The sequence below is a fragment of the Acinonyx jubatus genome, chromosome E3 (genome assembly GCF_027475565.1).
Source record: "Acinonyx jubatus isolate Ajub_Pintada_27869175 chromosome E3, VMU_Ajub_asm_v1.0, whole genome shotgun sequence".
NCBI classification, from domain to species: domain Eukaryota; kingdom Metazoa; phylum Chordata; class Mammalia; order Carnivora; family Felidae; genus Acinonyx; species Acinonyx jubatus.
In genome coordinates this window covers 18,236,747-18,261,272 of record NC_069398.1, presented here as the reverse complement: position 1 = coordinate 18,261,272, position 24,526 = coordinate 18,236,747, and the positions used below count along the sequence as shown (strand labels likewise).

Genomic DNA, 24,526 nt, shown 5'->3' with positions numbered 1-24,526 from the left:
GGCAACAGTAGTAAAAAAAAAAAAAAGAAAAATCCAAGAGGTAACAGCGATTCTCAACCATAGCTACACATTATAATCCTGAGGGCTTTAAAAATACTACAGGTGATTCCATTTTTTTTTTTTAATATTTATTTTTGAGAGACAGAGAGACAGAACACGAGCAGGGGAGGGGCAGAGAGAGAGGGAGACACAGGATCCGAAGCAGGCTCCAGGCTCCGATCTGTCAGCACAGAACCCGACGCGGGGCTCGATCTCACTAACGATGAGAGTGTGACCCGAGCCAAAGTTGGAGTTTGACTGAGCCACCCAGCCACCCCCAGATGATTCCATTTGTATGAAATGGCCAGAAAAAGCAAATCTACAGAGGCAGGAAGCAGATTAGTGTTAACTGAGGGCAGGGGTGGAACTGAGCACTGACGCTAAAATGGCCTAAGGGATCTCATCGGGGTGAGAGAACTTTTGTAAAATCAGACTGTGGTGACGGTCACACGATGCTGTCGGTTTGCTAAGAAATCACTGAGTTTTGGGGGCGCCTGGGTGGCTCAGTCAGTTAAGCGTCTGACTGCGTTCGGCTCAGGTCATGATCTCGCAGTTCGTGAGCTCAAGCCCCACATCAGGCTCCATGCCGACAGCTCAGAGCCTGGAGCCTGCTTCGGATTCTGTGTCTTCCTCTCTCTCTGTTCCTCCCCTGCTTGCACGCTGTCTGTCTGTCTGTCTGTCTCTCTGTCTCAAAAATAAACATAAACATTAAAAAAGGAAAAGAAAGAAAGAAATCACCGAGTGTTGCACTTAAAATGTGCGAATTCTATGACATCCCAAGGTGGTTTCAGAAAGATTAATACCCGGACCCCAAGCCGGAATGACCGAATGGAACCTCTGGGGGTAGGGCCGGGCATTCTGTTGTAAAGCTTCCCCGGCCATTCCAAAGTACGGCGAGGGTTGAGAACCCCCGAGGGAGGAGGGTCAGAGGACCGAAGCTGGCAGGTGGCGCGGTAATCACCAGGACGCGACAGAAAGAGGGTCCAGCAGTAAATGGCTGGCAGTATCAAAAACAGAGGTGCTCCCATAGAACGGGCCACGGCCGCACCCTTGCTGGGTCAGTACTGCCTGGAACGGGGTCTGATGTGTGTGACTCACAACCGAGCTCACGCTCCTGCCTTTGCAGGCTGAGTGATAAGAACCCGAGGGCTGGCGGACTCTTAAGGTTCACCGCAGGCAAAGAAGGAGATGGAATGCGGTACGAGCTGAGTCAGGGCTCTGGGGTCAGACAGATCTGACTTGGGAGTCCCAGTGCTGTTGCTTGGTCGCTGCAAATATGAGTGCCCATGCCTTCCACAGTCAAATGGGAACGATGGTCATAATAATGCCGCCACCACCACAGTGATCGTTTGGCGACGCCATTCATCTTCGGCTCATCAATGTGGTCCCGGGTGAGGGTTCACGGAGCGTCAGCTGTCCGGAGCAGTACGACAGATGACCGCCACCTTCAGATAACTCCCAAGCTAAGTCTTATCTGTGGAAGGCTTCTGCAGTGACCAAGCGTTCTAGCTTCTCCCAGAAGTTACGGCCGAGTGCAGGCCACACAAAGATAAAACCACAACAGAAGCGGGTAGCCCGTTCAACTACAACGAAGAGTTGGTTGTGGTCACACTGCGTGGGCTGGAGGCCCCCAAAGAGAATCACAGGCACGTAACGCACAGAAACTCAGAGACCTAGTATGTGGTGAGTTAGCAAAAACCCTTCATCAAAGGATCAACGTCTCAGTCCTCTGTGCCTGACGCCGCTGGGAATGAGGCTATACAAATGCCAGCTCTGGTGGTTCTCAGGTGTGCCTTCCCAGAGGGCCAAAGAACTCTCTGGACAGAAACCATCTTAGGATGACCTTGCTATGAGATGTGTAGATCTTCATTCATTCAGCCGGTATTCGTGGAGCCCTCTCTAATGTCAAGAACTGGGGAGGCTAGAAGGAGAGAAATGAGCCGCAGTCCCCACCCTTGGGAGCTAAAAGGAAAGACAGAAATGTAAAGAACCAACTTTGTTCCGAGTTTCTGGGAGCAGAGAAGCAGAATGGATTGTGTGGCCAGGAAAGGCTTTACAGGGAAGCAGTCTAAGCAGACCCCAACAGTATGGGAGAGGGAATGCGCCAAGGGTCCTACACTAGGGCGCAGAAGAAGAGGAGAGGGGGGCCTGGCTGAAAAGAACCAGGAACCAGGAACTAAGGGGCAACAGGGAGCCATTGATGGTTTCTCTGTCCTGGAGTGGCATCAGATTTGAGTTTCAGAATGAAAATTCTGACACTGGAGGACAGGCCAAAGGGAGGAGAGCATTGGAGGGCCTCTGCAGTTATTCAGGGAGTGAACAAGAACACAGGCAGGAAGCCCTCCCAGTCCGATCTGGGCCGATGCCATGCTGCTGTTTTAAAAGAAATGGTAGGACTGACTCACTGACTATAAACCAGCAACTTGAAAAACGCTTTAAAAAGTTCAAGGAAAACCCCTAAAATGTGGAGGTCTCTCTGATCAGGAAATAAATCAGAATAGAAGCTAGAAGTCGTGGACATAACTCAGGTAATCAACCAGCTTTCCAGTACTAGATTAAGCTTGCATTCGTACATTCCTCTCTGTTATGAAAGCACTTTTGCATAAGTATTTCATTTTATTCTCTTACACGTACCCTTATGGGGCAATTTTTATCCCTAGCTCACGGGTGTGGAAACTGGGGCAGCCACCCGTTGAATAAATGACATGGGAACCGAAGCCTTTGGACCCTCAGGAAGAGCAGTTTTAAGGTCCCTGACCAAAGCGGACTCTCTCCTCATTTGTTTTCACGCCAGATTCTGGTCCCAGCTCCACCACAAACTAACCTTAGGCTCTAAAAATACAACTCGTGACATTCCTGTACCTCACTTTATTTACGTTTGCATCAACCATCTCATGCAACTTTTAAGAGATTGCAACAAAACAGAATGTTTGTGAGAAAAGAGAATATCTGAAACCTTCAAAGCTGTGCTTTGCAAATGTACGGTCGTATCTGTATAAACAACAATAAATGCTACATATTTTTCAAGGCATGCAAGGCAGAGAATTTGGAATAACTGTGGATCCTCTAAGTGTCGAGGAGGAGAACACAATGCAGATGTAGCCCAGAAAGTTCCATGATCAGCATGGTGCAGAAAATGAAGGGAAAAAATGTTCACCTGGAAAACTGGGGTGAGGCTCTTTTGCTGGATGACGGCGAGATTCTGGGTGGACAACACCATAAATCTTCACTTGCCCTTTTTTAAAGGTCAAAGAAAAGAGTGTTCCAACACCGTGGCTTGATGGAGGGAAGGACGCTATTGATGACTCAAAACAGAACGCGAGGTTTTTTTTTTTACCCTGAAAAAGAGGCTTTTCCCCCAAAGGATATTCAGAATGATGAAATGGTCCCTGAGTGGAACAGTACGGCCCATCGCTGCACTCGACCCCACAGGGTGTCATGCATACTTTGCCGCTAACCTCTTCCCTCAGTGAGTCACTGAGCAAATATGTGTTGGAGTCCCTTCCATGAGCCATCGCGAGTAAGAGTCACGGCCCCTGCGCTGACTGGGCGCAAGGGCTGTCAAGGAAAGTAAGCGATTATGCTCCAGCGCAGTGAGTGAGGCACAGGGCCTCCGAGAGGAGAGGGCTGTCGTCACCACCATCACAGCTAACTAACGTTTACTGAGCTCATACTATGCGCTTGGCACTGGTCCAGGCGCTTCGTAAGAGTTAACCCCCTTGACATTGGCGGTAACATCCAGGGGGTAAGTATCGTTACCTCCACGTTAGGTAGGAGGAAACGGAGGCACTGAAAAGTGATGTGACCTGCTCCAGGTTTCACGGGAGGGCGCTGAGTCTGGGCAGTTTTGCTCCCGAGATCCCGTTCTTCGCCTCTGTGTTCCGAGTGCTTTGCACGTGTGGACTCACTGAATCCTCAAGATAACTAAGCCATCGATGCTATCACCATACCCATTCTGGAGATGAGAAACCTAGACGCAGAGATGATGATAACTTACCAAAGGTTAGAAGTGATGGGAGGGCATCTGATGCAGACCTGAGACAGCAGGAAGGTTTTCTGAAACTGGTGATGGCTCTTGAGACCTACTCCGTGAGCTGGATTTAGAAGCTTGGGTGCTGAGGAAGGGTATGTGAAGGCAGTGAGGACGGAGGTGGGAAAGAGAGCGTGGGAAGAACCCACGCAAGGCGATAACAGGGGTGGGAGAACCCCGGGCCCTGGAACCCCTCAGGCTTGGGTGTGTGGGGCCTGCTGGAGTCTGAGGGGGAGCAGGAGGTCATGGCCGCCCACCACGGAAGGAGGGCAAGGGACAGCTGACGACACCCCCGACCCTGGGACCATCCGAGGCTCAGACAGGCAGAGCCTGCTGAAGAGCAGTGGGAACGACCGAGAGGAGGAGCGGTCCCTGCCGGCCTCTGCACCTCAAAATGAGTATCGGGCACTGGTCCACTACCGTAGGGAGGGCACGAGAGCTGAGGAGAGTTCTAGCTCTCCTGAGGCAGCCACACAAGTCCTACGAAGTTTGGGGGTAAGGCAGGACAACTGAGATAAACAAGAGCTGCCAAAGGAGACATTTTCATCCGACCCTCAAATAAGCGGAAGCCTGTGGCGAACTGAATGCGCCCAGAGCCACAGCAGAGCCCAGACTCCTGCAACAACAGACTAGCAGAGCTGAGTGCCTGCACGAACAGCCTGACACAAGAGGTGTGGCACTCTCAGTGTCGACACGTGGCTAGCATCCCGTCAAAACTCACCACAGGAGAAAAATAGAAACGATGCATTATCAGGACACACAGCCAATGGAACTAGATCCAAAGACGGCCAAGATGTTGGAATTATTTTGCAGGAACTTAATTACAGTAAGTACCTTAGAGCATCTAGTGAAAAAGGCGGGCCGGGTGAATGAGTAGATGAGGGGTTTCATCAGAGGTTTGGAAGTTGAAAGAAATTATCCAAACGAGGGGCACCCGGGTGTCTCAAGTCAGTTAAGCGTCTGACTTTGGCTCAGGTCATGACCTCACAGTTTGTGGGTTTGAGCCCCGCATCGGGCTCTGTGCTGACAGCTCGGAGCCTGAAGCCCGCTTTGGATTCTGTGTTTCCCTCTGTCTCTCTCTGTCTCTGTCTCTCTCTCTGCCGCTTCCCCGCTCGCGCTCCGTCTCTCTCAAAGATAAATAAAAACATTAAAAAAAATTTTTAAAAATGACCCAAATGAAAATACAGAGAGGAAGAAAATTGGAACAATATCCAAGAACAGTGGGGCAGAGAACTACTGAATACCCAGTGGCTGGGAAGTATCCAAATTTAATGAACAATACCAATCCACTTATTCAGAACTCCAAGAACTCCAAGCAGGATAAACACAGAGAACAACACACCTAAAAGGATCAAGGTTGAAGTGTTGAGAAAGAGAAAGAGAAAATCTTGAAGGCAGACAGGAAAAAAAAAAAAAAAGAGGCACTTAACGTGCAGGGGAGCGACACAGGAACGACGGCTGACTCATCATCAGAAACACTAGGACCAAGTGACAATAGAGTGGCATTTTAAAGTGCTAAAGGAAGAAAAAACGAACAAACCAGTCAACCTGCAATTGCACACCAAATGCCAATATTTCAAAGATGAAGACAAAACTAGTAACATTTTTGTAAGTAATCTCTACAGCCGATGTGGGGCTCGAACTCACGACCCCAAGATCAAGAGTCGCGTGCTCTACCAACTGAGCCAGCCAGGCAACCCTAAAATAATGACATGTATCAAAGAGACAAAGGTTAAAGAGATCTCATCTCCTGAAGACCTCACCACGGCACGGTTGTGCGGAGGGGAGGGAGAGGGAGGCGGAGAAGGAAAGAATTTAGGCATCTGCCATCTATACTGGACCAGTCTGGGTGGGGATAGCTCTTAGGGAAGGAATGATGCCAGCACTGACTCGTCATGGCTGTCTGCAGTCCCGGTCAAAGGAGGGCTGTGAGACTGCACCCAGGCACCCTGGGATAGAGAACCAGAGAGACTGACAGTGACGACAGAAGGATGTACCAAACAGTCCAACTACGGATGTTTTTTTTTCCCCCCAGGCTAAATGTTATTCTTGATGTCACGCCTTGAGCTTCACTGTGCGGGCACATCAGGCACAAGAAGTGTTTGTTAGAGATTTATCTACTTTCTAGTAAAGTATTAGGATAGTTTAGCATAACTATCAGAAGACTGCCAACTTTCAGCTTGCAGCTTTTAACCTCTTAGGTCTCTGACATCTTGGGAGATTAAGGAAAAGTTCTGGTTGCAAGTCGGCTTGGCAATTTACAGTTAACTATTTCCCAGCCTTGACACTTTTGACATTTTGGTCTAAATAATTCCTTCCTGTGGGCTGTCCAGAACACTGTAGAATGTTAACAGCATCCCTGGCCCTTACACGCTTAAAACCCAGTGGCAACATGTCCCCCTCTCCCCAGCAGGGACAAGCACAACCATCTGGAGACACTGCCAGATCAGATAGCGAGGAGGATGGCAAAACTGCTTCCGGTTAAGAACCACTGGGATAAAAAAAAAAAGAAAAATCTTTAGGGCTGCCAGGAAGGCTAAAAGACAGCAGTCTTTTCGTGTGATCGTCAACGTGACTTAGTCACATTAATAGGACGGGACGCTTGCAGGAAGAGGAGGGACGCTCCTCTGACTGTGAAATGGCCTGTTTTAGGAGTGCTATTCCCGACGATGTCCATTTGGGGGAGTCCTATATCCTGAGAAATGAAAGAACACAGAAACTTGCTTCACTGCTTTTCCAAAGACCGTTTCTTTGCTTAGTGTCCTAGGACTTTTTATGAACTGGTGACAGATTTTTTAATTGCCAAGAACTCTGTACCTTTTTCTCAGTAGCTTGTTTTTTTTTTTTTTTTTTTTTTTTTAATGGATGTAGGAGCCTTTCTGAGGATTTTCTTACATCCTATTGTCCTGCCTTGGACAAGGAGCGAACAAATAAAACAGCCCCAGGGCTGCTTCTTAATCAGTCATCTGGGACTTTTTCTGAATGGCTTTTAGTATCATCTTTTCTAATTCCCAGATTTTTTTTTTTTTTAAATACCTAACATTTCAGTGGACTGTAATGAGAGACAAGAAACACACACGTGTTCACCGGTCACCTGAAACGAAAATGTCTCCCATAATGTCTTAAGTTCACAAGAGAATTTTCCTACCCTGGATAATTTCAGGAACCTACTGGTGGAGACAAGCTGTTGTGCTATAACATACTACTATGGTAGTTGTATTCCTAAGGATTTATGAAAAATCCCAAATTATACGGTCAACGCCTACAAAGGCAGGAGGGAAAAACAGAATGAAGCATGTTCAACTGGCACAGGAAATTCAATGGCATTACTGGGCAAAGCGTCCCATTCCATCTGGATATCACTTGAACAGGCGCTGGTCTTTTCTCATCACACTCTTAGTAGCATGAACATCTCACACAAGTATACCTCCTTTGCCACCCACAACCCAGAAGAACAGAAAAATACTCATGAAAGTGTGAGTTCAGAAGGTGCTGGCCCCTTGTGGGCGGGTGAGGTGGCTAAGACTGACAGCCCAGAGCATATCTGCTGCGGGTCAAAGCCCCGTCCACCACCTAAAAGCCGTGTAAGTATGAGCGGGTTACTTCATGTCTCCGTGCCCCTGTTTCCTCGTCCGAAAAGTGGAGACGTTAAGACTTTCCAACTTCCAGAGCTGAGTGGATTAAAAGAGAGGATACACGCAACGAGCTAATTCCTAGAAAGCTCAAAATGTGGTTTTTGTTGTTATGACGTTAAGTGGCTGAGAGTGTAGACTCTGCAGACAGACTTGCTGGTTCTGTGACCTGGGACAACTTAACTGAAGCTCTCTGGGCCTCTGTTTTCTCACCTGTAAAAGGGGATAATACAGCACTGATTTTGGTATTAAATGAGTCAACACAAGACTAGCACTTGGGAAAAGGCCTGGCAGATGGTAAGCACCCAAACACATATAAGCTAGCAGTGTTACAATTATTTTCTTTGGAAGGATCTTCCTGGCAACAGTGTGGAAGGTGCGTGGAGGGCTGGGGAGGGAAGACACACTGGTGCACAGGGAAACTGAGGAGTTGAGAATGAAGAGACCGGAGGGAGAATGGGAGATCCAAGTGAGAATAAGGAGCCCCCCCCACCCCCCCTCCCCGCCCAAAAGCAGCGGATAAGGAGGGGAGGCGACAGAGAGCTATTACAAAGATACAACACGCAGGACTTCGTGACGTGGCGTGGATGGAGAGGGAGAAGGAATCCCCTAGAACGGCCACCATGTTTCCACGCTGAGTGACCGGCTAGACAGCGAGGCTCTTCAACTCCAGAGAAAGTCTGGGAGCCTCTGAGGTTGGGGTCAACACGGTCAGCTCCGGAAATGCCGGATTTAAGGGGTCGATTGAGCATGCAGTGGCGACATCCGGTGTGTTTCTTGCTATGAGGTTCCGAAGCACAGCAGAGGCGCCCGGAAAGGAAACTCAGAGCGTGTTAGCAGGAGCAGCAAAAAGCACTGCTTTGGGGGAGTTTGCTCGGAACGCAGATCTGGGGAGAAGACGAAGGCTAAGCACAGAAGCCTTAGGGGCAACGCAGCGCAAGAGCAGCCCAAGAGCAGAGAGCAGCAGGGAGGCCGGGGAAGAAGCCCAAGAAGCCGGGAGTGTGGGCCACCAGAGCAAGGATGAAGGACCAGCCGAGAATGCAGAGTGTGGCAGGGAGGGCAGGAAGGTGTGAGGGCGGTGGCTCCCGGGAGCCAAGACGCAGGGCGCCGAGCGCAGACAGAGAAGCAAAGCCACGTGAAGAGAGACGCGAGCTGTCACAAACCTGAACATCGCGAGTGGCAGAAAAGAGCCAGTGGAGAGAGGGAAGCTGGAAATGCAGAGTGGCCAGAGGAAGGCCGAGGAGGGAAGCCCCCGGGGAGGGGGGGAGCGGTGTGCGTGCGGGAGGTAATGACCTTGACGGCAGGGAAGGTGGCGGCAGCAGGTCTTCTCTGGGAACTGGGAGGCAGGTCATCGGCCCAGGAGAGTGGGTGTGTCTGCAGAAGGGGTGGAGTAGGTTTGAGGGAAGTAAAAGTCTGGCAACAAGGCTTAGGAAAACGGGACGGGAAACTGCGCCAAGGGCTGGAAGGCAGTCTTTAAAGCCCAGCTGAGATTGGAGGCCGTGACAGTTGGGCCGGCCTGACCCTCCACATGAGACGATCTTTCTGGACCACGCCCTGCATCCCAGGTACAGGCGCGAAGAAGCCCCAGATGAATGAGCCTGGCTGCGGCTCTGCGCAACAGGTGAAGGAAAGAGGCCGGCTGGACAGACGGCTGGAAGGGATGCGAAAGACACCCTCTGTGACTGACTGAGGTCAGAGAAGGAAAGGGACCCAGCAAGGCACAGAGGGGGACTGTTCAGGAAAGGAATCCAAAGAGACAAGAGACTGGCGGATGAGATGGGCGATTTGGGTTCCAATTTTAGAAATGGCTCTTAAAACGCCAAGGCACATTTCTTTCTGGAAAGGAACACCAGTTTGTATTCCCACCTGTGTCTGGCTGAATGACGGCCTTCGTCAGTTCTCCCGAGACAGCAACGTGTCGTCCTTTTGAGCTGTGCCGGTTTAGTAAGTGAAAAACGCAGTCTCAGAGCTTTGGGTTTCTTCGGTTAGTTACAATTTTGAAATGAGTCTTATGTACTTACTGGTCATCTGTATTTCATCTGTGAGCATTCTGTTCATGGCATTTGCTCACTATGGTGTGCTTTTTTGAGTGAGAGAGAGAGAGAGAGAGAGACAGGTTAGTGTAGAGGGAAGGAGATAGAGAGCAGGAAGGAGGGAGGGACAGAGGAAGGGAGGGAGGGAGAGAGGAAGAGGAAGAGAGAGAGAGAGAGAGAGAGAGAGAGAGGGAGGGAGGGAATCTTAAGCAGGTTCCATGCTCAGTGTGGGGCCCAACATGGGACTTGATCCCATGACCTTGGGATCAGGACCTGAGCTGAAATCAAGAGTCAGACGCTCGACCAACTGAGCCACCCGGGTGCCCCCGTCGTGCACTTCTTTCAACTGATCGATAACACAGCTTTATACATTAAAGATCTTAATGCTCCGTTGTGGCTGCTCCTGTTTCCACCTAGTCATTGGCCATAATTGTAATTATGAGATAGGCAGACAGAAGTTTAATTCTTGTGTGGTTAAGTTTATAATGGCGGTTTTATTTGCGTGGTTATCTTTTATTGTTCATTCTCTATACTCTTATGCCACAGCGTGAAGAACTTTCCATCTTTTCCTCCGTTCTGTGGTTCTGGGTTTTCACTTGAAACTCTTCATCCATTTGGAATCGACTTTGGCCCCTAACGGTGAGGTACAATCTAACCCGCCTACTTTTTCCAGTGCTAACCTGTTGTTTCATACTGTTTCCGCCCTGTCTTCTGACGCCTCCTTACCTCATGCCGCCTTCTTAAATCTCCCAGGGCCGGTTCCCAGGTGGTAGCAGGAGCCCCGTCTCACCAGCGTGGGAGCGCAGCTGGGAGGCTCAGGCGGCCAAGGTCAGACAGAGAGCTGGGGCACCACACGGACTCAAGTCCAGTTACTCTTTGCTAGACTCCAGCTGCCCCACAGGAGTCTTCGTTTTCTTAAGCCCTCACCTAAAAGCTCTGAAAACATTATGGAACGGACTAACTATCAAAAGAAGCCGATTATTCAGGGAAAGTAATTTCATGTGATCGCCAGATCTCATCGTGGAGAATATCCCATCTCAGCTTTTCTGGGGAAAGCTCTCACAGACGTCAAGTGTGTGTTCTGGAGAACAGCGGAACACCACCCACCTACACGGGAGGTAGACACCTGTAAACAGTGCTTCTCCACAGATGTGTTTCTAGCGTGGGGGCCGTGACTACACATCTCTCCAGGAACTAGCCCGGGGTTCTTGGCCGTGGGCTTGAAGAGGTCTGTGGAGTCCGTGAAATCCTCTGCCAATCTGTGTGGGTGGATGATTTTTGGGGGGGGAAGAGGCCGTCAGAACCTCCATGTCACATCTACAGGGAGCAAGGTTTCTATTCCTAAAGACTGTTCTAAGAGTCAAAGGCTGCAGTTAAGTCCACTGCCCTGTGACCTGCTGATCACTTCTTTAGAAGTTATATTAACATATATTGCCAGGGCGCCTGGGTGGCTCAGTCAATTAAGCATCCGACGTCAGCTCCTGTCACGATTTCGCGATTTGTAGGTTTGAGCCCCGTGCTGGGCTCTGTGCTGACAGCTCAGAGCCCGGAGCCTGCTTCGGATTCTGTGTCTCCCTCTCTCTCTGCCCCTCCCCTGCTCACATTTTCTCTCTCTCTCTCAAAAATAAAAACCTTTTAAAAATTAAAACTAACGAAACAAATAAAAACCTATTGCCACATAGGCTGCATTTCAAATTTCTCTTCCAGTTCCTTCCTCCGTCCAAGTGCACTGTGATTGTTTTCTCCATACGGTTAGGCTACCTCAATTCAGTATTCTGCCTTTAAGCCACACACCTGCCAATCTTATGACTGAGCCTTGGAACAAGGGCTCAAACATCAGACACACTACAAGGTGTGTGGCTCCAAAAGCAGAGGGAAAATGCTTGTAGATTTCCACTGAGAACCACTCAGATTAGGACATTCGCATTTAAACACGAGTTCACCTTACCACATTTCTGGAACGCCTAATTACAGTGAAATCACACGCCCTTTAGACAATATTGCTATAAACAATTATACAGCTACACATTATTTTCGAGGCTAACCAATTAAATGAGGGATGAAAAAGAAATTGCTGAAAGAAAAGGAAAAGGAGAAATAAAAACATAGATAATACATATGTAGAAATTCAAAGAAGTCACAAAAATGATCAGTTATGACTAATTTAGCACATCTTTATTTAGTACATAAAGATATAGACAGACATGAACACCACTCACGTTTGCCAACTGAACTAATCAGGCACTCTTCCTATGACAACAAAGCCCTCAGGAAGCACAGAAAACCTTTGTGTGTAGAAAGAGATGTGCCAGGCTCACGGGAAAGGACATCAATCCTCCCCAAAGTTTAGTTCACAGATATGCCAGGCCATCAATGCCTGGGATTTACTTATTTTTGGGTTCTCAGGACCCACCCCATAGCAGGGACCCACTGAATATATGGATTAATGTGCTCTCGACCAATCACAATCATAGAATTTTTCTAGGAACTAGAAACGATACCAAAATTCACTTCTACACAGAAATGGGAGACAGCAACTGAAAAAGGAAAGCCAAAGGAGCCCAGCTCTGCCAGAGTGAGAACACATGACACATCCACAGTTATTATTAGCACCGTGTGGTGTCGGTGCGCACAAACACACCCACCCGAAGCCACGTGTCAATGAAAACAAAGTCAACAGAAAGTCGAGGCAGGTGTGAGAATTCTATGGTTCAAAAAAGAGAAGCATTTGAAACGAATGGAAAAGCGAATAATCACTGCGTCACCGATTTCAGTAAATAACATCCAGACATAACCCGAATCACGCCAACCCCTCCCTTCTTCGCCCCTAAAGCCATGGTGCTAAATAGTTTCTCACGTCAGTCCCACGCCATTGTCCTGCTCTGGGGGCCATCACCTCTCCCTCAGGCTGCTGCGATCGCTTCCTGCTTCCTGACTCGTCTTTCACTCGTGTCCCTTCCCCTTCCTCCACAGTCCTGGCTCACCTGCCACCACAGGACACCTCCTCAATCACCAGCTTGGCTTCCTCAACCTTCTGCACATATGGGCTCCCCCAATTCTACTGCATTGGTCCTCAAACCACGATCCCCCAAAACTGGCCCGGAAGCTTTTCAAACAATGGTCCTCCACCGATGAGCACAAAGGCCGATCGATACTGCCCGTCTCTAAAAGTTGACGTCCACAGTCACAGGTGTTCGTGTGTTTTAGTCCTGCCATCTCGGGGTTGTTTGAGGAACGTTACACATCCTAGCGTGTCCAAGAAGGTAAAAGCCGTGAGAGGAGTGAAAAGGTTCTAAGGGGAGATGAACAAGCATGATGCAAATTAAGGAAATGATAAGCTTCACCGTGAGAAATGATGCCTCCACCGACTTTCCCATACAAATATGGGACACATTCATTTCAACCTTAGCAGAAAAAATGAAAAATTATCTATTTTGGGGAAAGATGGCTGTCAGTGTTTATTAAGCAAAGAAAATAAGGGTACATTGGTTTTAAACCTTGTTTACTAATGTTGATTTATTTTGAGAGAAGAGAGAGAGAACAAGTTGGGGAGGGGTTGAGAGAGGGAGAGAGAGAATCCTAAGCAGGCTTCAAGCTATCAGCGCAGAGCCTGACACGGGACGGGGCTCGAACCCATGAACTGTGGGATCATGACCTGAGCTGAAATCAAGAGCTGGTTACTTAACTATGAGCCACTTAAGTCCCCTGATTTTAGAGCTTCAAAGCTTTTAAGAACCAACTTACTCTATCTATTGGATGGAAATGCATCCAGAGGCTTGTGAATTTAAACACCACAACTGCTCTGGACTTAAGACCATATGGATCTACAAACAGCCATTAGTTCACTACCTCACTGGAAAATAAGAGCTGGACAGACTTTTCCCACTGCTAGCAATCAGATTGTTTACTATAAATTGGAAAAAGGCGACACTAACAAGCAAACAAACAAAACATGAAGTTAAAGGACAAAATGGTCAGTGGGTTAGGTTTCCCCCGAGAATTTTTCTTCTCCCTGGGAATCCTCTACCACCCATCACCCCCTACCTTCCTGTTCTCAAGATTATTCAAGTGTCACATGTCAGAGAAGGCTTCACGGACCCCTGGGCACGTCTCAGCGACCCCATGCCAGCGCCCACGCTACATCTATCCTGCACCCACCGTACCTAGTGAAGTAGAAGTACTTTCGTGTATTTCCCCAAGGTACAGATGCGCATGGGTTCAAGTGGCCAGTCCTGTCTATGCATCAAAGTATCCAGCGACCATGTGGAGTCCAAGCTGGTAGACTTATAAATGGAGCTGGTCATTGCTTAGGAGAATTTCTGTGCAGTTCTGAACATTTATTTTCATTTGAGTACCTTGTCACTCAGTCTACCGCTTATACTATAAACTCTTTAGGAGGCAGAAATTTAACGAACCCATTCAGAAATGACAGAAAAACTGCTAATGAAACATGAATGGAGAGATCAAGTGGACAACTAGGCCGAAGTATCTCTGATAAGGAAGACACTTAAAAAAAACAACTGTGAGAAAGGACAGAGAGAAACATGCTGGGACCAATCAAAAGGAAGGAGTCTAGGCAAGTAATTAATAAGCTGTAATTCACAGGGAATAGCAAGACTTCAGACACGAGTCTTAAAACCTGGAGAGCTGAGATGAACTTAATATTGTTTTCGTGTCACTGGCTACAAAGAGGCTCCTCCTATTCAAAAGCAGTTTCTTCTATAATCCACAGGGTCGGTCGGATTTTCAACAGAATCCGCTTTATTTTCTGACTCTTGTATCAAACCTGTACCTAGTCGTGAATGCGTTCCCTCAAGATTCTGTCACTGCACTCATTACGTGATGTACCTGAGGATAAGAAAGTGAACTTGTTTACCTTGTCATGTATAAATATAAATCAAGATGTGGCATTCATACTTCCTAAGGCCTGCTGGAATAAGTACAACCGGCTGTATTCAAATTATCTGCTTGTAGCTCTCTCTCCCCACTCAAATTCCTAGGAATCCGTTATCTTTTTAATCCCAGCATTTGACAGGTTCTCAGCAGACAGGTGTTGAACCGAAACCGGTGATTAAAAAACGAAATTGACAACTGGCAATTAAATGACCAAATAACACATATAGAAAACTCATCAAGAAATACAAATATGGGACACATTCATTTCAACCTTAACAGAAAAAATTAAAATAGGTAGATTTTTTACAAGACAGCATCTACAAGTCAGCACAGCGTGACGGTGAAACACGACATTCATCATATCACGCACGGTGACATACAATCCAGTGTAAATTATTTGCCGCACTGTAACTCAATGACAGCGCTATCGTTTCGAAGACAATTTAGCAATACTAGGACGACATAAAATGTCCCACGAACGTCATGATTTCATCAGAAGAAAATAATTTAGAGGAATAGCTATGACCATTAAAATTTGGATTGGCCATGTCAGACCAAAGAGGAAGCCCAGATGTCCCACGTATGGATGAAATCCAGCTCAAGCTAGCTAAGCCAGTTGGAAGACAATTGTGAGTCCAGGTTAAAAAAAAAAAACAAAACAGTTCAAACCGTAAGAGACTCTTAAATACGGAGAACAAACTGAGAGTTGATGGGGGGGGGGGAAGGAAAGCGGGTGATGGGCCTTGAGGAGGGCACCTGTTGGGATGAACACTGGGTGTTGTATGGAAACCAATTTGACAGTACATTTCGTTAAAAAAAAAAAAAGAAGAAGAAAAAAAGAAAAAACCCCGCAAGCTTGAACTAACTAAGGCCACCGAGAGGCAGAGACCAAGTCAGAGACGGTCCAGAGGCAGAGCTGCCAGATGGCAGGGAGAGCCTGGATATAAAGAAGATGGAGGAGAAAGAGGGGGATCGCAGGTGACAGAGGAGATGCGGTTCCGGCATTCAGTGCACCAGGGCGGGTGTCCACAAACTCTTCCTGCAAAGGGCCAGGCGGTAAATAGCATGAGCTCCGTGGGCCATACAGTCACCGTGAGATCTGCTTGACTGTGCTGCTGCAGTGCGTGGCTGTGATCCAATAACCCTTTTTCACAAAACAGGCAGTGGGCAGGATTTGGCCTACAGGCCACAGGTTGCTGACCCATGGCCTAAGGAATACAGGGAAAGAAGGCCAATTTGAGGATGCAGTTCATGAGCTGAATTTCAGCAGGACTTTTAAATAGAGAAGTTCAAGACAAAGATCAATCTAGAGATGAAGAGATTCCAGGACTAGAAACATAAAATTAAGGAGCACCCAGAGGGGTTCAGTCGGTTAAGCATCTGACTCTTGATCTTGGCTCAGGTCACGATCTCCTGGTTTGTGAGTTTTGAGCCTCGCGTCAGGCTCCGCCCTCACAGCGTGGAGCCTGCTTGGGATTCTCTTTTCCTCTCTCTGACCCTTCCCTGCTTGTGTGCGCTCCCTCTGTCTCTCTCTCTCTCGCTCTCTCTCTCACTCTCCCAAAATAAATAAATAAACTTAAAAAAAAAACCAAAAAGACATCAAGTTGAAAGTCATCAGCCGTGTGGCAGTAGGTATGGGGATAGGACCAGGGATACGGTCTGAGAAGACAGAAGATGAGGCACACCTCCCAGTCCAAATACGGGGGCGGACATGCAATGGCACTTCAGATCACTGTGGCCCTGGAAAGGCAGGGACATTATAATCTAACCCCCCTTAACTCAAACTTTTTAACAAAGAGGGTCCTATTTTGACTTGGAGTTCTCATTCCCTTTTCCAAAATAAATAACATTAAACTTTCAAATTCATAGATGAGAACGAAAACTTCCCCCTGGCTAGAAAATAAGGCAGTGCTCCAGTGTTTTTTTCTTTTCAAATATTTTACGCTCCAAAATTATATAATAGGGGGTATAGCTCAGGGGTAGAGCATCTGACTGCAAAATTATGTGACATATACGTAAAGCACAACGAATAATGATAAAGCAAATGTCCCATCCCCATCTCAAGAAAGCGTTCACTACCAAAACACCACGGTCCAACTTTTCATTCGGTAAGAATCAGTCTCGCAGCTAGAGGTCAGAGCAGGCAGCCCAAGGCCAGATGAAGCTTGCAGATAGATTTTCTCTGGCCTACGTCCAGCGGTTTCTTTTCTTTTCCTTTTTCATTGCTGATATTTAAGTATCAATAAACTTCACAAAAAAAATCACCGTTCTGGAGTATCCTTAAAAATGAGAAGGTGGGTGTTCCTGCACCCACATTCACCATGTCAACAGGTAGCTAGACTTGCCAAGAGCAAGCAAGCCCGTGCAATGAGCTAGTTTTGCTATTCCTCGCCTCTCTCTACTGCCCTACAATTACCTTCCCTTCGCTTATTAATTTTACCTGCCTAGCACTTGAGTCTGTGACCCCCTAGTTACAGAACATCATTGTGGTTTCTAACTTTTTGGAGTAAGGGAGCATTACGTAGAGTAAAAGGCAAAACAAAACAATAAACAAAAAACCATCTCAGATTCTCTCAATAGGAGCATTACTGCTGAGTAAACCACCTCCATAACCCTTTATCCATCACTTTGAAATCTAAAAAACAAGGTTTTTTGGTAACTTATTTGGTAACAAAACTTGACCCGAACTAATATGAAGCCATTTACAATCTTCAAGTGTTCCATTTAGCATGAAGTACCTTTACATTTTCACTCTAGAAATATTAACATATTCAACAAAGGGCTGCTGACCCACACCATGGATTATACACTAACAGCGTATGTACATTTTTACTTTTCTACAATCTGAAAAAGGGGCGCCTGGGTGGCTCCGACGATTAACGGTCCGACTTCCGCTCGGGTCATGATCTCGAGGTCCGTGAGTTGGAGCCCGGCGTCTGGCCCTGTGCTGACAGCTCAGAGCCTGGGAAGGGGGCAGGGTGGGGGTGAGGCCTGGGGAAAGCTTGGGTCCAGACCCCAGAGGAGGATGCTCAGCAAGGCCGAGACAATGGGCGGCGGGGACCCGCGCAGGTCGGGGGGCGGGGGGGGGGGGGGGGGGTGTCCCGGAAGGCCGGCCTGCCCCGCTGTTCCCGGGGGCTCGGGCAGCAGCTCCGAGCTGGGCGCCTGGCCGCTGCGTGGCGCAGCCCTCGTCCCTGGCCCGCAGCGGACCCGGCGTGGAGCGGGTGGCCGGCCGGCCGGAGCGCGGGGCCCCGCGGGCAGCGGGCCCGCCCCAGCCCGGACACGACCCCGACCCCCGGTCCCTGACACGCGCGCTCCCGGCCGGCCCGCCACGGCTCACTCACCTGCCCACGGTCTGGTTGGCGAGCTGCTTCGTGCGGTTCAACGGCAGCGGCAGCGGCGGCCCGCGGGGGCTCGGGCCGGGCGCGGCTACATCGCTTCCGGGCCGAGGCGGCGGCTGCTGCTGCGCCTGCTGGGGCGGCGGCGGCTGCGCCGGCTGTGGCTGCTACTGCGGCTGCTGTGGGGGCTGAGCTGCGGCTGTGGCGGCGACTGCGGCGGCGGCGGCTGCTCCGGCTGTGGCTGCTACTGCGGCTGCTGCGGTGGCTGAGCGGCGGCGGCTGCGCCGACTGTGGCTGTTAGTGCGGCTACGGTGGCGGCTGAGCGGCGGCGGCTGCGCCGGTTGCGGGTGCTACTGTGGCGGCTGCGGCGGCTGAGCTGCTGCTGCGCCGACTGCGGCTGCTACTGCGGCTGCGGCGGCGGCTGAGAGGCGGCGGCTGCTATGGCGGCTGAGCGGCGTCTGAGGCGGCGGCTGTGGCGGCGACTGCGCCGGCAGCGGCTGCGGCGGCTGAGTGGCGGCGGCTGCGCCGGCTGCGGCTGCTACTGCGGCGGCTACGGCGGCTGAGTGGCGGTTGCTGCTGCGCCTGCTGCGGCTGCTACTGCGGCTGCGGTGGCGACTGAGCGGCGGCGGCTGCGCCGGTTGCGGGTGCTACTGTGGCGGCTGCGGCGGCTGAGCTGCTGCTGCGCCGACTGCGGCTGCTACTGCGGCTGCGGCGGCGGCTGAGACGCGGCGGCTGCTATGGCGGCTGAGCGGCATCTGAGGCGGCGGCTGTGGCGGCGACTGCGCCGGCAGCGGCTGCTACTGCGGCGGCTGCGTGGCGGCGGCTGTGCCGGCTGCGGCTGCTACTGCGGCGGCTGGGGCTGCTACTGCGGCGGCTACGGCGGCTGAGCGGCGGCGGCTGCGCCTGTTGCGGGTGCTACTGTGGCGGCTGCGGCTGCTACTGCGGCTGCTGCGGCGGCTGCGGCTGCTACTGCGGCTGCGGTGGCAGCTGAGCGGCGGCGGCTGCGCCGGTTGCGGGTGCTACTGTGGCGGCTGCGACGGCTGAGCTGCTGCTGCGCCGACTGCGGCTGCTGCGGCGGCTGAGCAGCGTCTGAGGCGGCGGCTGAGCGGTGGCGGCGGTGGCGGCTCCCGGGCCGGAGCCCCGCCCTCGCCGCGTGACTTCCAGTGCCGCCCTCTGCCAGGCTCGGGCGCCGCGCGCGGCCTGGCCCCCGCCGCCAGAGCCCCTGCAGCCCCCTCCACCCGGGCTGCCACGCAGAGCGCACGGAGCCCCCCGTCCAGGCGCGGCCTGGATCCGGACTCCTGGCCCCTGCTAGGCGGGGCACCGGTGGGAGGGGGCAGCAGGCGCCAGGGGCGTGACCCCGCGATCCTGGCGGCCGGGAACAGCCATACCCGGGCTTGGGGCGTTCTGGGCACGGGGCGGGACCCGCGAGGGGGGCTGGGGGGGCGATGGTGGGAGACGCAAGGGGTTGGGGTAGGCGGGAGCCTCCGGATGCCCCCTTTAGGACTGTGCCGACGCGCGGGTGTAGACCTGTTTCTACCTCCTAGGTGGATGGGTGCTATCACTGTGCACATTTCATGTCAATTACAAGAAATTGTTACCTGGAAACCACAAGCTGCAGAGCGCTGTGTACTTTGATTGGACTTCCCGGGAAAGTCCAAGGCGAGACGCATTTTCCCCCGCAGGTGCTCACAGGCACCCGGGGACCGCCAGGGATGGCCGCGGGGCAGTGGGGGGAGGGTAAGGGGTGGGAGGTCGTGGGCAGGGGCCGCGCGGACCCTAGCAGCCCCGCGTGCGGTGTGGCTGGCGTTGCCTAGAAACGCCCGATTGTGATGTCATCGGTAGCCTCGCGCAGGCCTCCCTCTGGAGACAGTTAGCGGGACTGTCCGACTGCGCTGGACGCTTTTTGCCGAGCGGACCAGGTCAGTTCTGTGACCCGCAGCGATGTCCTTTTCGTTTGGTGGCCTGGGCCATTCCCTAGAGCAAGTGGGTGGCAGTGTGGCTTCCTTCACTGACCACATCTCGGAGGTCATCAAAGATGTGTGGGTGGAGGGAACCGAAAAGGTGGGAGAAGGACCTGACTCTGACCGAAAAGAGAGTGAAGTGAGTCGGGAAACCTTAAGATCGGAGAATCAGAGACTTAAAAGTCTTTGTAGTCATCTGGAAGAGAAGTATGAAGCCTCGGAGCTTCAGATAAAGCGGCAGACTCTGAGCTACCGACATCAGCTACAACAGAAAGAGGTAGAAATGAAACTAATGAAAGTGAGACAGATAGGGCTCAAGAACCAGGTGCTGGAGCTCCAATCAGCCCTTCAGTCAACCACAGCGTCACCTTCCTTGGGTTACGGTATCAACTACTTTGCTTCAGCTTCCCCGGGGGATGACCTGGACTTTGCTGACCTCATTTGGTCACAACAAGAAATAAGCAGACTGTCAAATGAAGTTTTAAGACTGGAGGCTGAAGTTAGCCATTGGAAGCATTTGTCCCAGACTTCAGCACCGGGAGCGAATAGCGCCGAGCAAAATGAGATCTACAAACTGCAGGCTACCATCAGGGAACTTGAACAGAATCGAAATGAGGCAATTGATGACCATCAACTTGAAAAGGCAGTACTGCAGAACGTCTATCAACAGACACTGGCAGAAATACGTCGCAGGTACCGTCAAAAGTCAAAAGGCTATGAAAAAAGAATCAAAGAACTGGAAAATCTGTTAGAGAAGGACGACTCTGGACTCAGAGCAGCTGAGGAGTCTGTCATTGAGCATATGCAAAACACCATTCAAGTGCTACAGACTGAAAAAGTGGAGTCTACCAGGAAAATTGAAGAACTTGACACCGTCAAATACATCAATAGCAAATTATCTTCGGTAGAAAGTGAGAGAGACGCTTTAAGGAGAGAATGGGACCGGATACATGAGGAAAAGAAAGAGAGGATTGAAGAATGTGAATCGCAGCCTTCCGTTTTGAGGCAAAGTGATACAGTGACGGAAAAGGAAAGAGTTCTTTCCGAGAGTACAGCGGTGGAAGAAGTGTCTGGACTGTGGCAAGTGCTGTCCGATGCGGAGAAGGAGATGACGCCACGGTGTAGCTCAACCCAGGGTGACAATCTCATTGGAGACGATCTGAAACTTGAAGAGCGAGTCTACGTTTTAGAACAAGAAAACTCATTAGGTCAAGGACGGGAAGCACTTCAACTGGTACTTTGGAAAGTGAGCCATGAGCAGGAAGTGATTGAACGTACGGCTCCAGGAGGTGTGAATTTGGATTCAGAAGGAGAGCATTTAAGATGTGACTTGGAGGCCGACGGACAAAAATCCACTCAGGGTAGGACCGAGAAGGAACTCCCAACAGCAGAGCTGGGGGAGTTCGATGGACAGAAACAAACTACACAGCCCAGGGTTTTGATGAAAGGTCAGCTATCAGAACCACAAAATGAAGGCAACGGCATCAACGGCGAAGTGGAACACGATCTCAATGATGAAAAGAGAGCTTGTCCATTTGAGGATGAGCAAATGGACAGAGCTGAAGAGTTAGATGCGCAAAACGAAGAATCACCTCAAAGTCAACTGGCTGTTAAGGATTTGCATCGGTCAGATCCGTCGCAAACACATAATGTAAACATCCCGAAGGAGAACGTTGAACTTAAGGAACATATTAAACAAGACGAGGCGGAATCTGCTAGAGCTGAGAAGGAGCCAGCACAATCTCTTAATCAAGACTCTGACAATACTGTTGAAGATGACTCGCTTCCAGGGAGGGAAACGACAGTTAGAAAGTTGCAGCAAAGCCTTTCAGAAATGGAAGAGCTGAATGGCCATTTAAAGAAAGCTGCTTGCAATCTCAAGGTGGAAAATGGAAAGTTGGTTTTGGAGCTTGAAGACGTAAGATGTCGGCTGGAAGAAGCTACTGTCTGTAACCATAAGAATTCTCTGGAAACAAAATCTATTACGCGGGACTTAAAAATAGAAAAAGGACAGTTAATCGTAAAATTGTGCCGGGCTGAAAAGAAGGTGTTGGAGAAAACAGCCAGGTATGAGCAAGCTAGTAAAGAACCGACCAACACGTATCACTTGTCTAAATCCTCCTCCCAGTTAGAGCAGGAGTGTTTAATTCAACGCAGTCAAGACAAAGACGATGAAATACTACAACTCAAAAAGAGTGTTGAGCAGATGGATGCCGACCATAGAGAAACTAAGGAAATGCTCTCCTCTGCTCTGGAGGAGCATAAGCGATTGACACAACTTATTAAAGAGAAAGAAATCTGTATCGAAAAACTTGAAAGAAGGCCAGAGCTCCAGGAGCTATTAGAGAAGTACGTCCAAGTCTTAAGAGAAAACGAAATTTTACAGCAAACCGTGGAGGAGCAAGACGTTCGTCTTGCATCCACGAGAGAAGAGAATGAATTTCTGCAAGACAAACTGGAGTGTCTGAGAGAAGACAGCCAATCTGTACCTGTGGTCGACCAGCAAACGCAAGACCGTATCACAGAACTAGAATGCGAGGTGTATCAGCTGAATGTAGAAAGAGTTTGTCTGGTAGACGAAATCAAACAACAACAAAAGATCATTGAGGATCAACGCCAGGGTAAGCTACAGTGGCTTCGTTTTTTACAAGACCAGAAACGGAGGGTAGAGGATCTCACACACCAGCATGAGCAAATGACCATTAAACACGCTCAGCTCCTTTCAGCGAAAGATGAGGAGATTAAGATTTTGCAGAACACAATAGAGGAAATGAACACCCAGATCCTTCAAAAACCCAGCACATTCCTACAACACATTCTGATGTGTTTCAAGTAACAACGATTCAGCATCTTCCTGTAGAAAAACGGAAGTGAAGAGCATGATTTATCTAAAGCTGAAACTGAAAGATTAAGTAAAAGGAACAAAAGGACAAGAATTGGAGATTAAAAATAAATAAAACATTTAAAAAAAAAAAGAACTGGAGAATAAACTCCTCACTGAAAAGAACATCTGATTAACTGAACAGACTGATCACCCATCCAAAGATGAGACTGGTAAACTAACTCAGATTATCCGGCACAAAGATTTGGAGACAGAGGACCGCCCCAGCAGGACGTCTGTGGCTTCCTACAACCAGAATGTGGCAAACCTTCTGCAGCAATTGGAAGATATGCTTTGGAAAGAGAACAAGTATTAGCTGTCTTGCAGGAGAACTAGGCAAAACAGCAATCTGAACAGAGAGTACCACAAAATGACAGATAGAATGGTTGCCAAAGAAGCGTATCTCATGAAGCTGTAAGATGAAAATCTTCACTAGAATCGAGTCTAGCGACCAGGACGTGTTTAGAGAAACGATTCAGAATTTGTCACACGTTATTCAAGAAAAAGACACTGGAGTGGATGCATTAAGGCAGGAACGTCAGGCTTTATTGGCAATTTTGCCAAACTCACCGTGACAATAATCCTAAACTACAGATGACCTGTACTGGCCTGGTCCAGAGTCACGAAGGAAACGAAATCAAACTAAAAAAAATCAGAGACAGGACTGACACAAATGCAGCTCAGCACCGCGGAGCTTTGCAATGGCAAGGATCTGCTTTTAGGGAAATTCGCCATCATTTCGTTCCAGCCCTCCACCGAATCATCCGAGTCAGCAGGCTCTCTTAAGGCAATTAAGTCTGATGTATGGAGTGAGTCTTCTCGATTGCTCCATTAAGAGGTAGAGGAGCTCAGAAAGTCAATGCAGGAAAAAAGATGCCACAATGAGAACCCTCCAGGACGATAACCAGAGATTGTCTGCTTCGACTGCTGCCCCTTCAGAACTGGAAAGAAAACACGAACACCCCGAATCGGAGATCAAGCAGCTCAAGGAGAAGCGAGATGTTTTACCAAACTTACTTCAGGAAAAACAGCTCCTGTTTTCCCAAAGCAGAAACCGTGATGAATTGCTTCCCCTGAACGAGAATTTCACCGGTGAAGTGGGTGAAAAGGAACTTTGGAGGCAGGCAGTAACAAATCTGAAGGAGAGAATATCAAATTTTGAAATGGACGTGTGTAAACTAAAACAGGACAATGAAACAAGAGTGGAAACGTCTAGAGAACGGGAGACACAAAATCAAGCACTACCAGAGACAAATACGCAGCTTTTAATGGTGCAGAGAGAGGAAGAATCCTAGCGTGCTCCAACGAAAGAGAAGGTGCTTGCTTTGAAAGGGCTACTGAAAGACAAAGAACAGGGCAAGACCGGGGAATTACATCAGCTTGTAAATGCAGTTACATCAATTCAGGACAGGACAGCGATGTGCCGGCGGGAAGAGAGATGAAGTCATGTGGGCCCCGGAACAAAGAAATGGAAACCTGTGCCCTCCAGAATGAGATGCAACATCCACGTGAAAAAGAATGACACCCAAAGCAGGAGCTGGAGAGATCACAGCGCCACGCTTTGGGATCCGAAGATTCTCGTCAGCGCGGTGCTTTGGCCGCAGAGCACGGAGGGGCTAAACTAAGAAAGAAGACCACGGTATTGGAGGAGAAGCTAGTTGTGTCTTCCAACGCAATGGACAATGCGAGCCATTGAGCCAGTCTGCAGACAGCGTCACC

At 49.6% G+C, this 24,526-nt stretch overlaps 2 protein-coding genes across 7 annotated transcripts in view; both read right to left on the bottom strand.

The window, feature by feature from the left end:
- The window catches only part of LOC128313647 (uncharacterized), a 61,611-nt gene that overhangs the window by 13,677 nt on the left and 23,408 nt on the right, over positions 1-24,526 (bottom strand). The window contains exon 1 of one of the 6 annotated variants that reach the window (XR_008294626.1): positions 4,037-6,987. The exons of 3 other annotated variants lie outside the window; for them this stretch is intronic. The gene's annotated coding sequence lies outside the window, so the exon portion shown is untranslated. Of the gene's footprint in view, positions 1-1,400; positions 6,988-24,526 lie in introns of those variants that run through there. 2 more of the 6 variants (XM_053213343.1, XM_053213344.1) reach the window with 2 other exon arrangements.
- Positions 9,885-18,720, bottom strand: LOC128313702 (translation initiation factor IF-2-like). The gene is made up of 4 exons (XM_053213822.1): positions 18,667-18,720; positions 18,370-18,594; positions 17,972-18,129; positions 9,885-10,993 (listed from the first exon to the last, which is right to left on the bottom strand). Exons 1-4 carry the CDS (start codon positions 18,718-18,720, stop codon positions 10,750-10,752), a joined length of 681 nt encoding a protein of 226 aa, XP_053069797.1. The 3' UTR covers positions 9,885-10,749.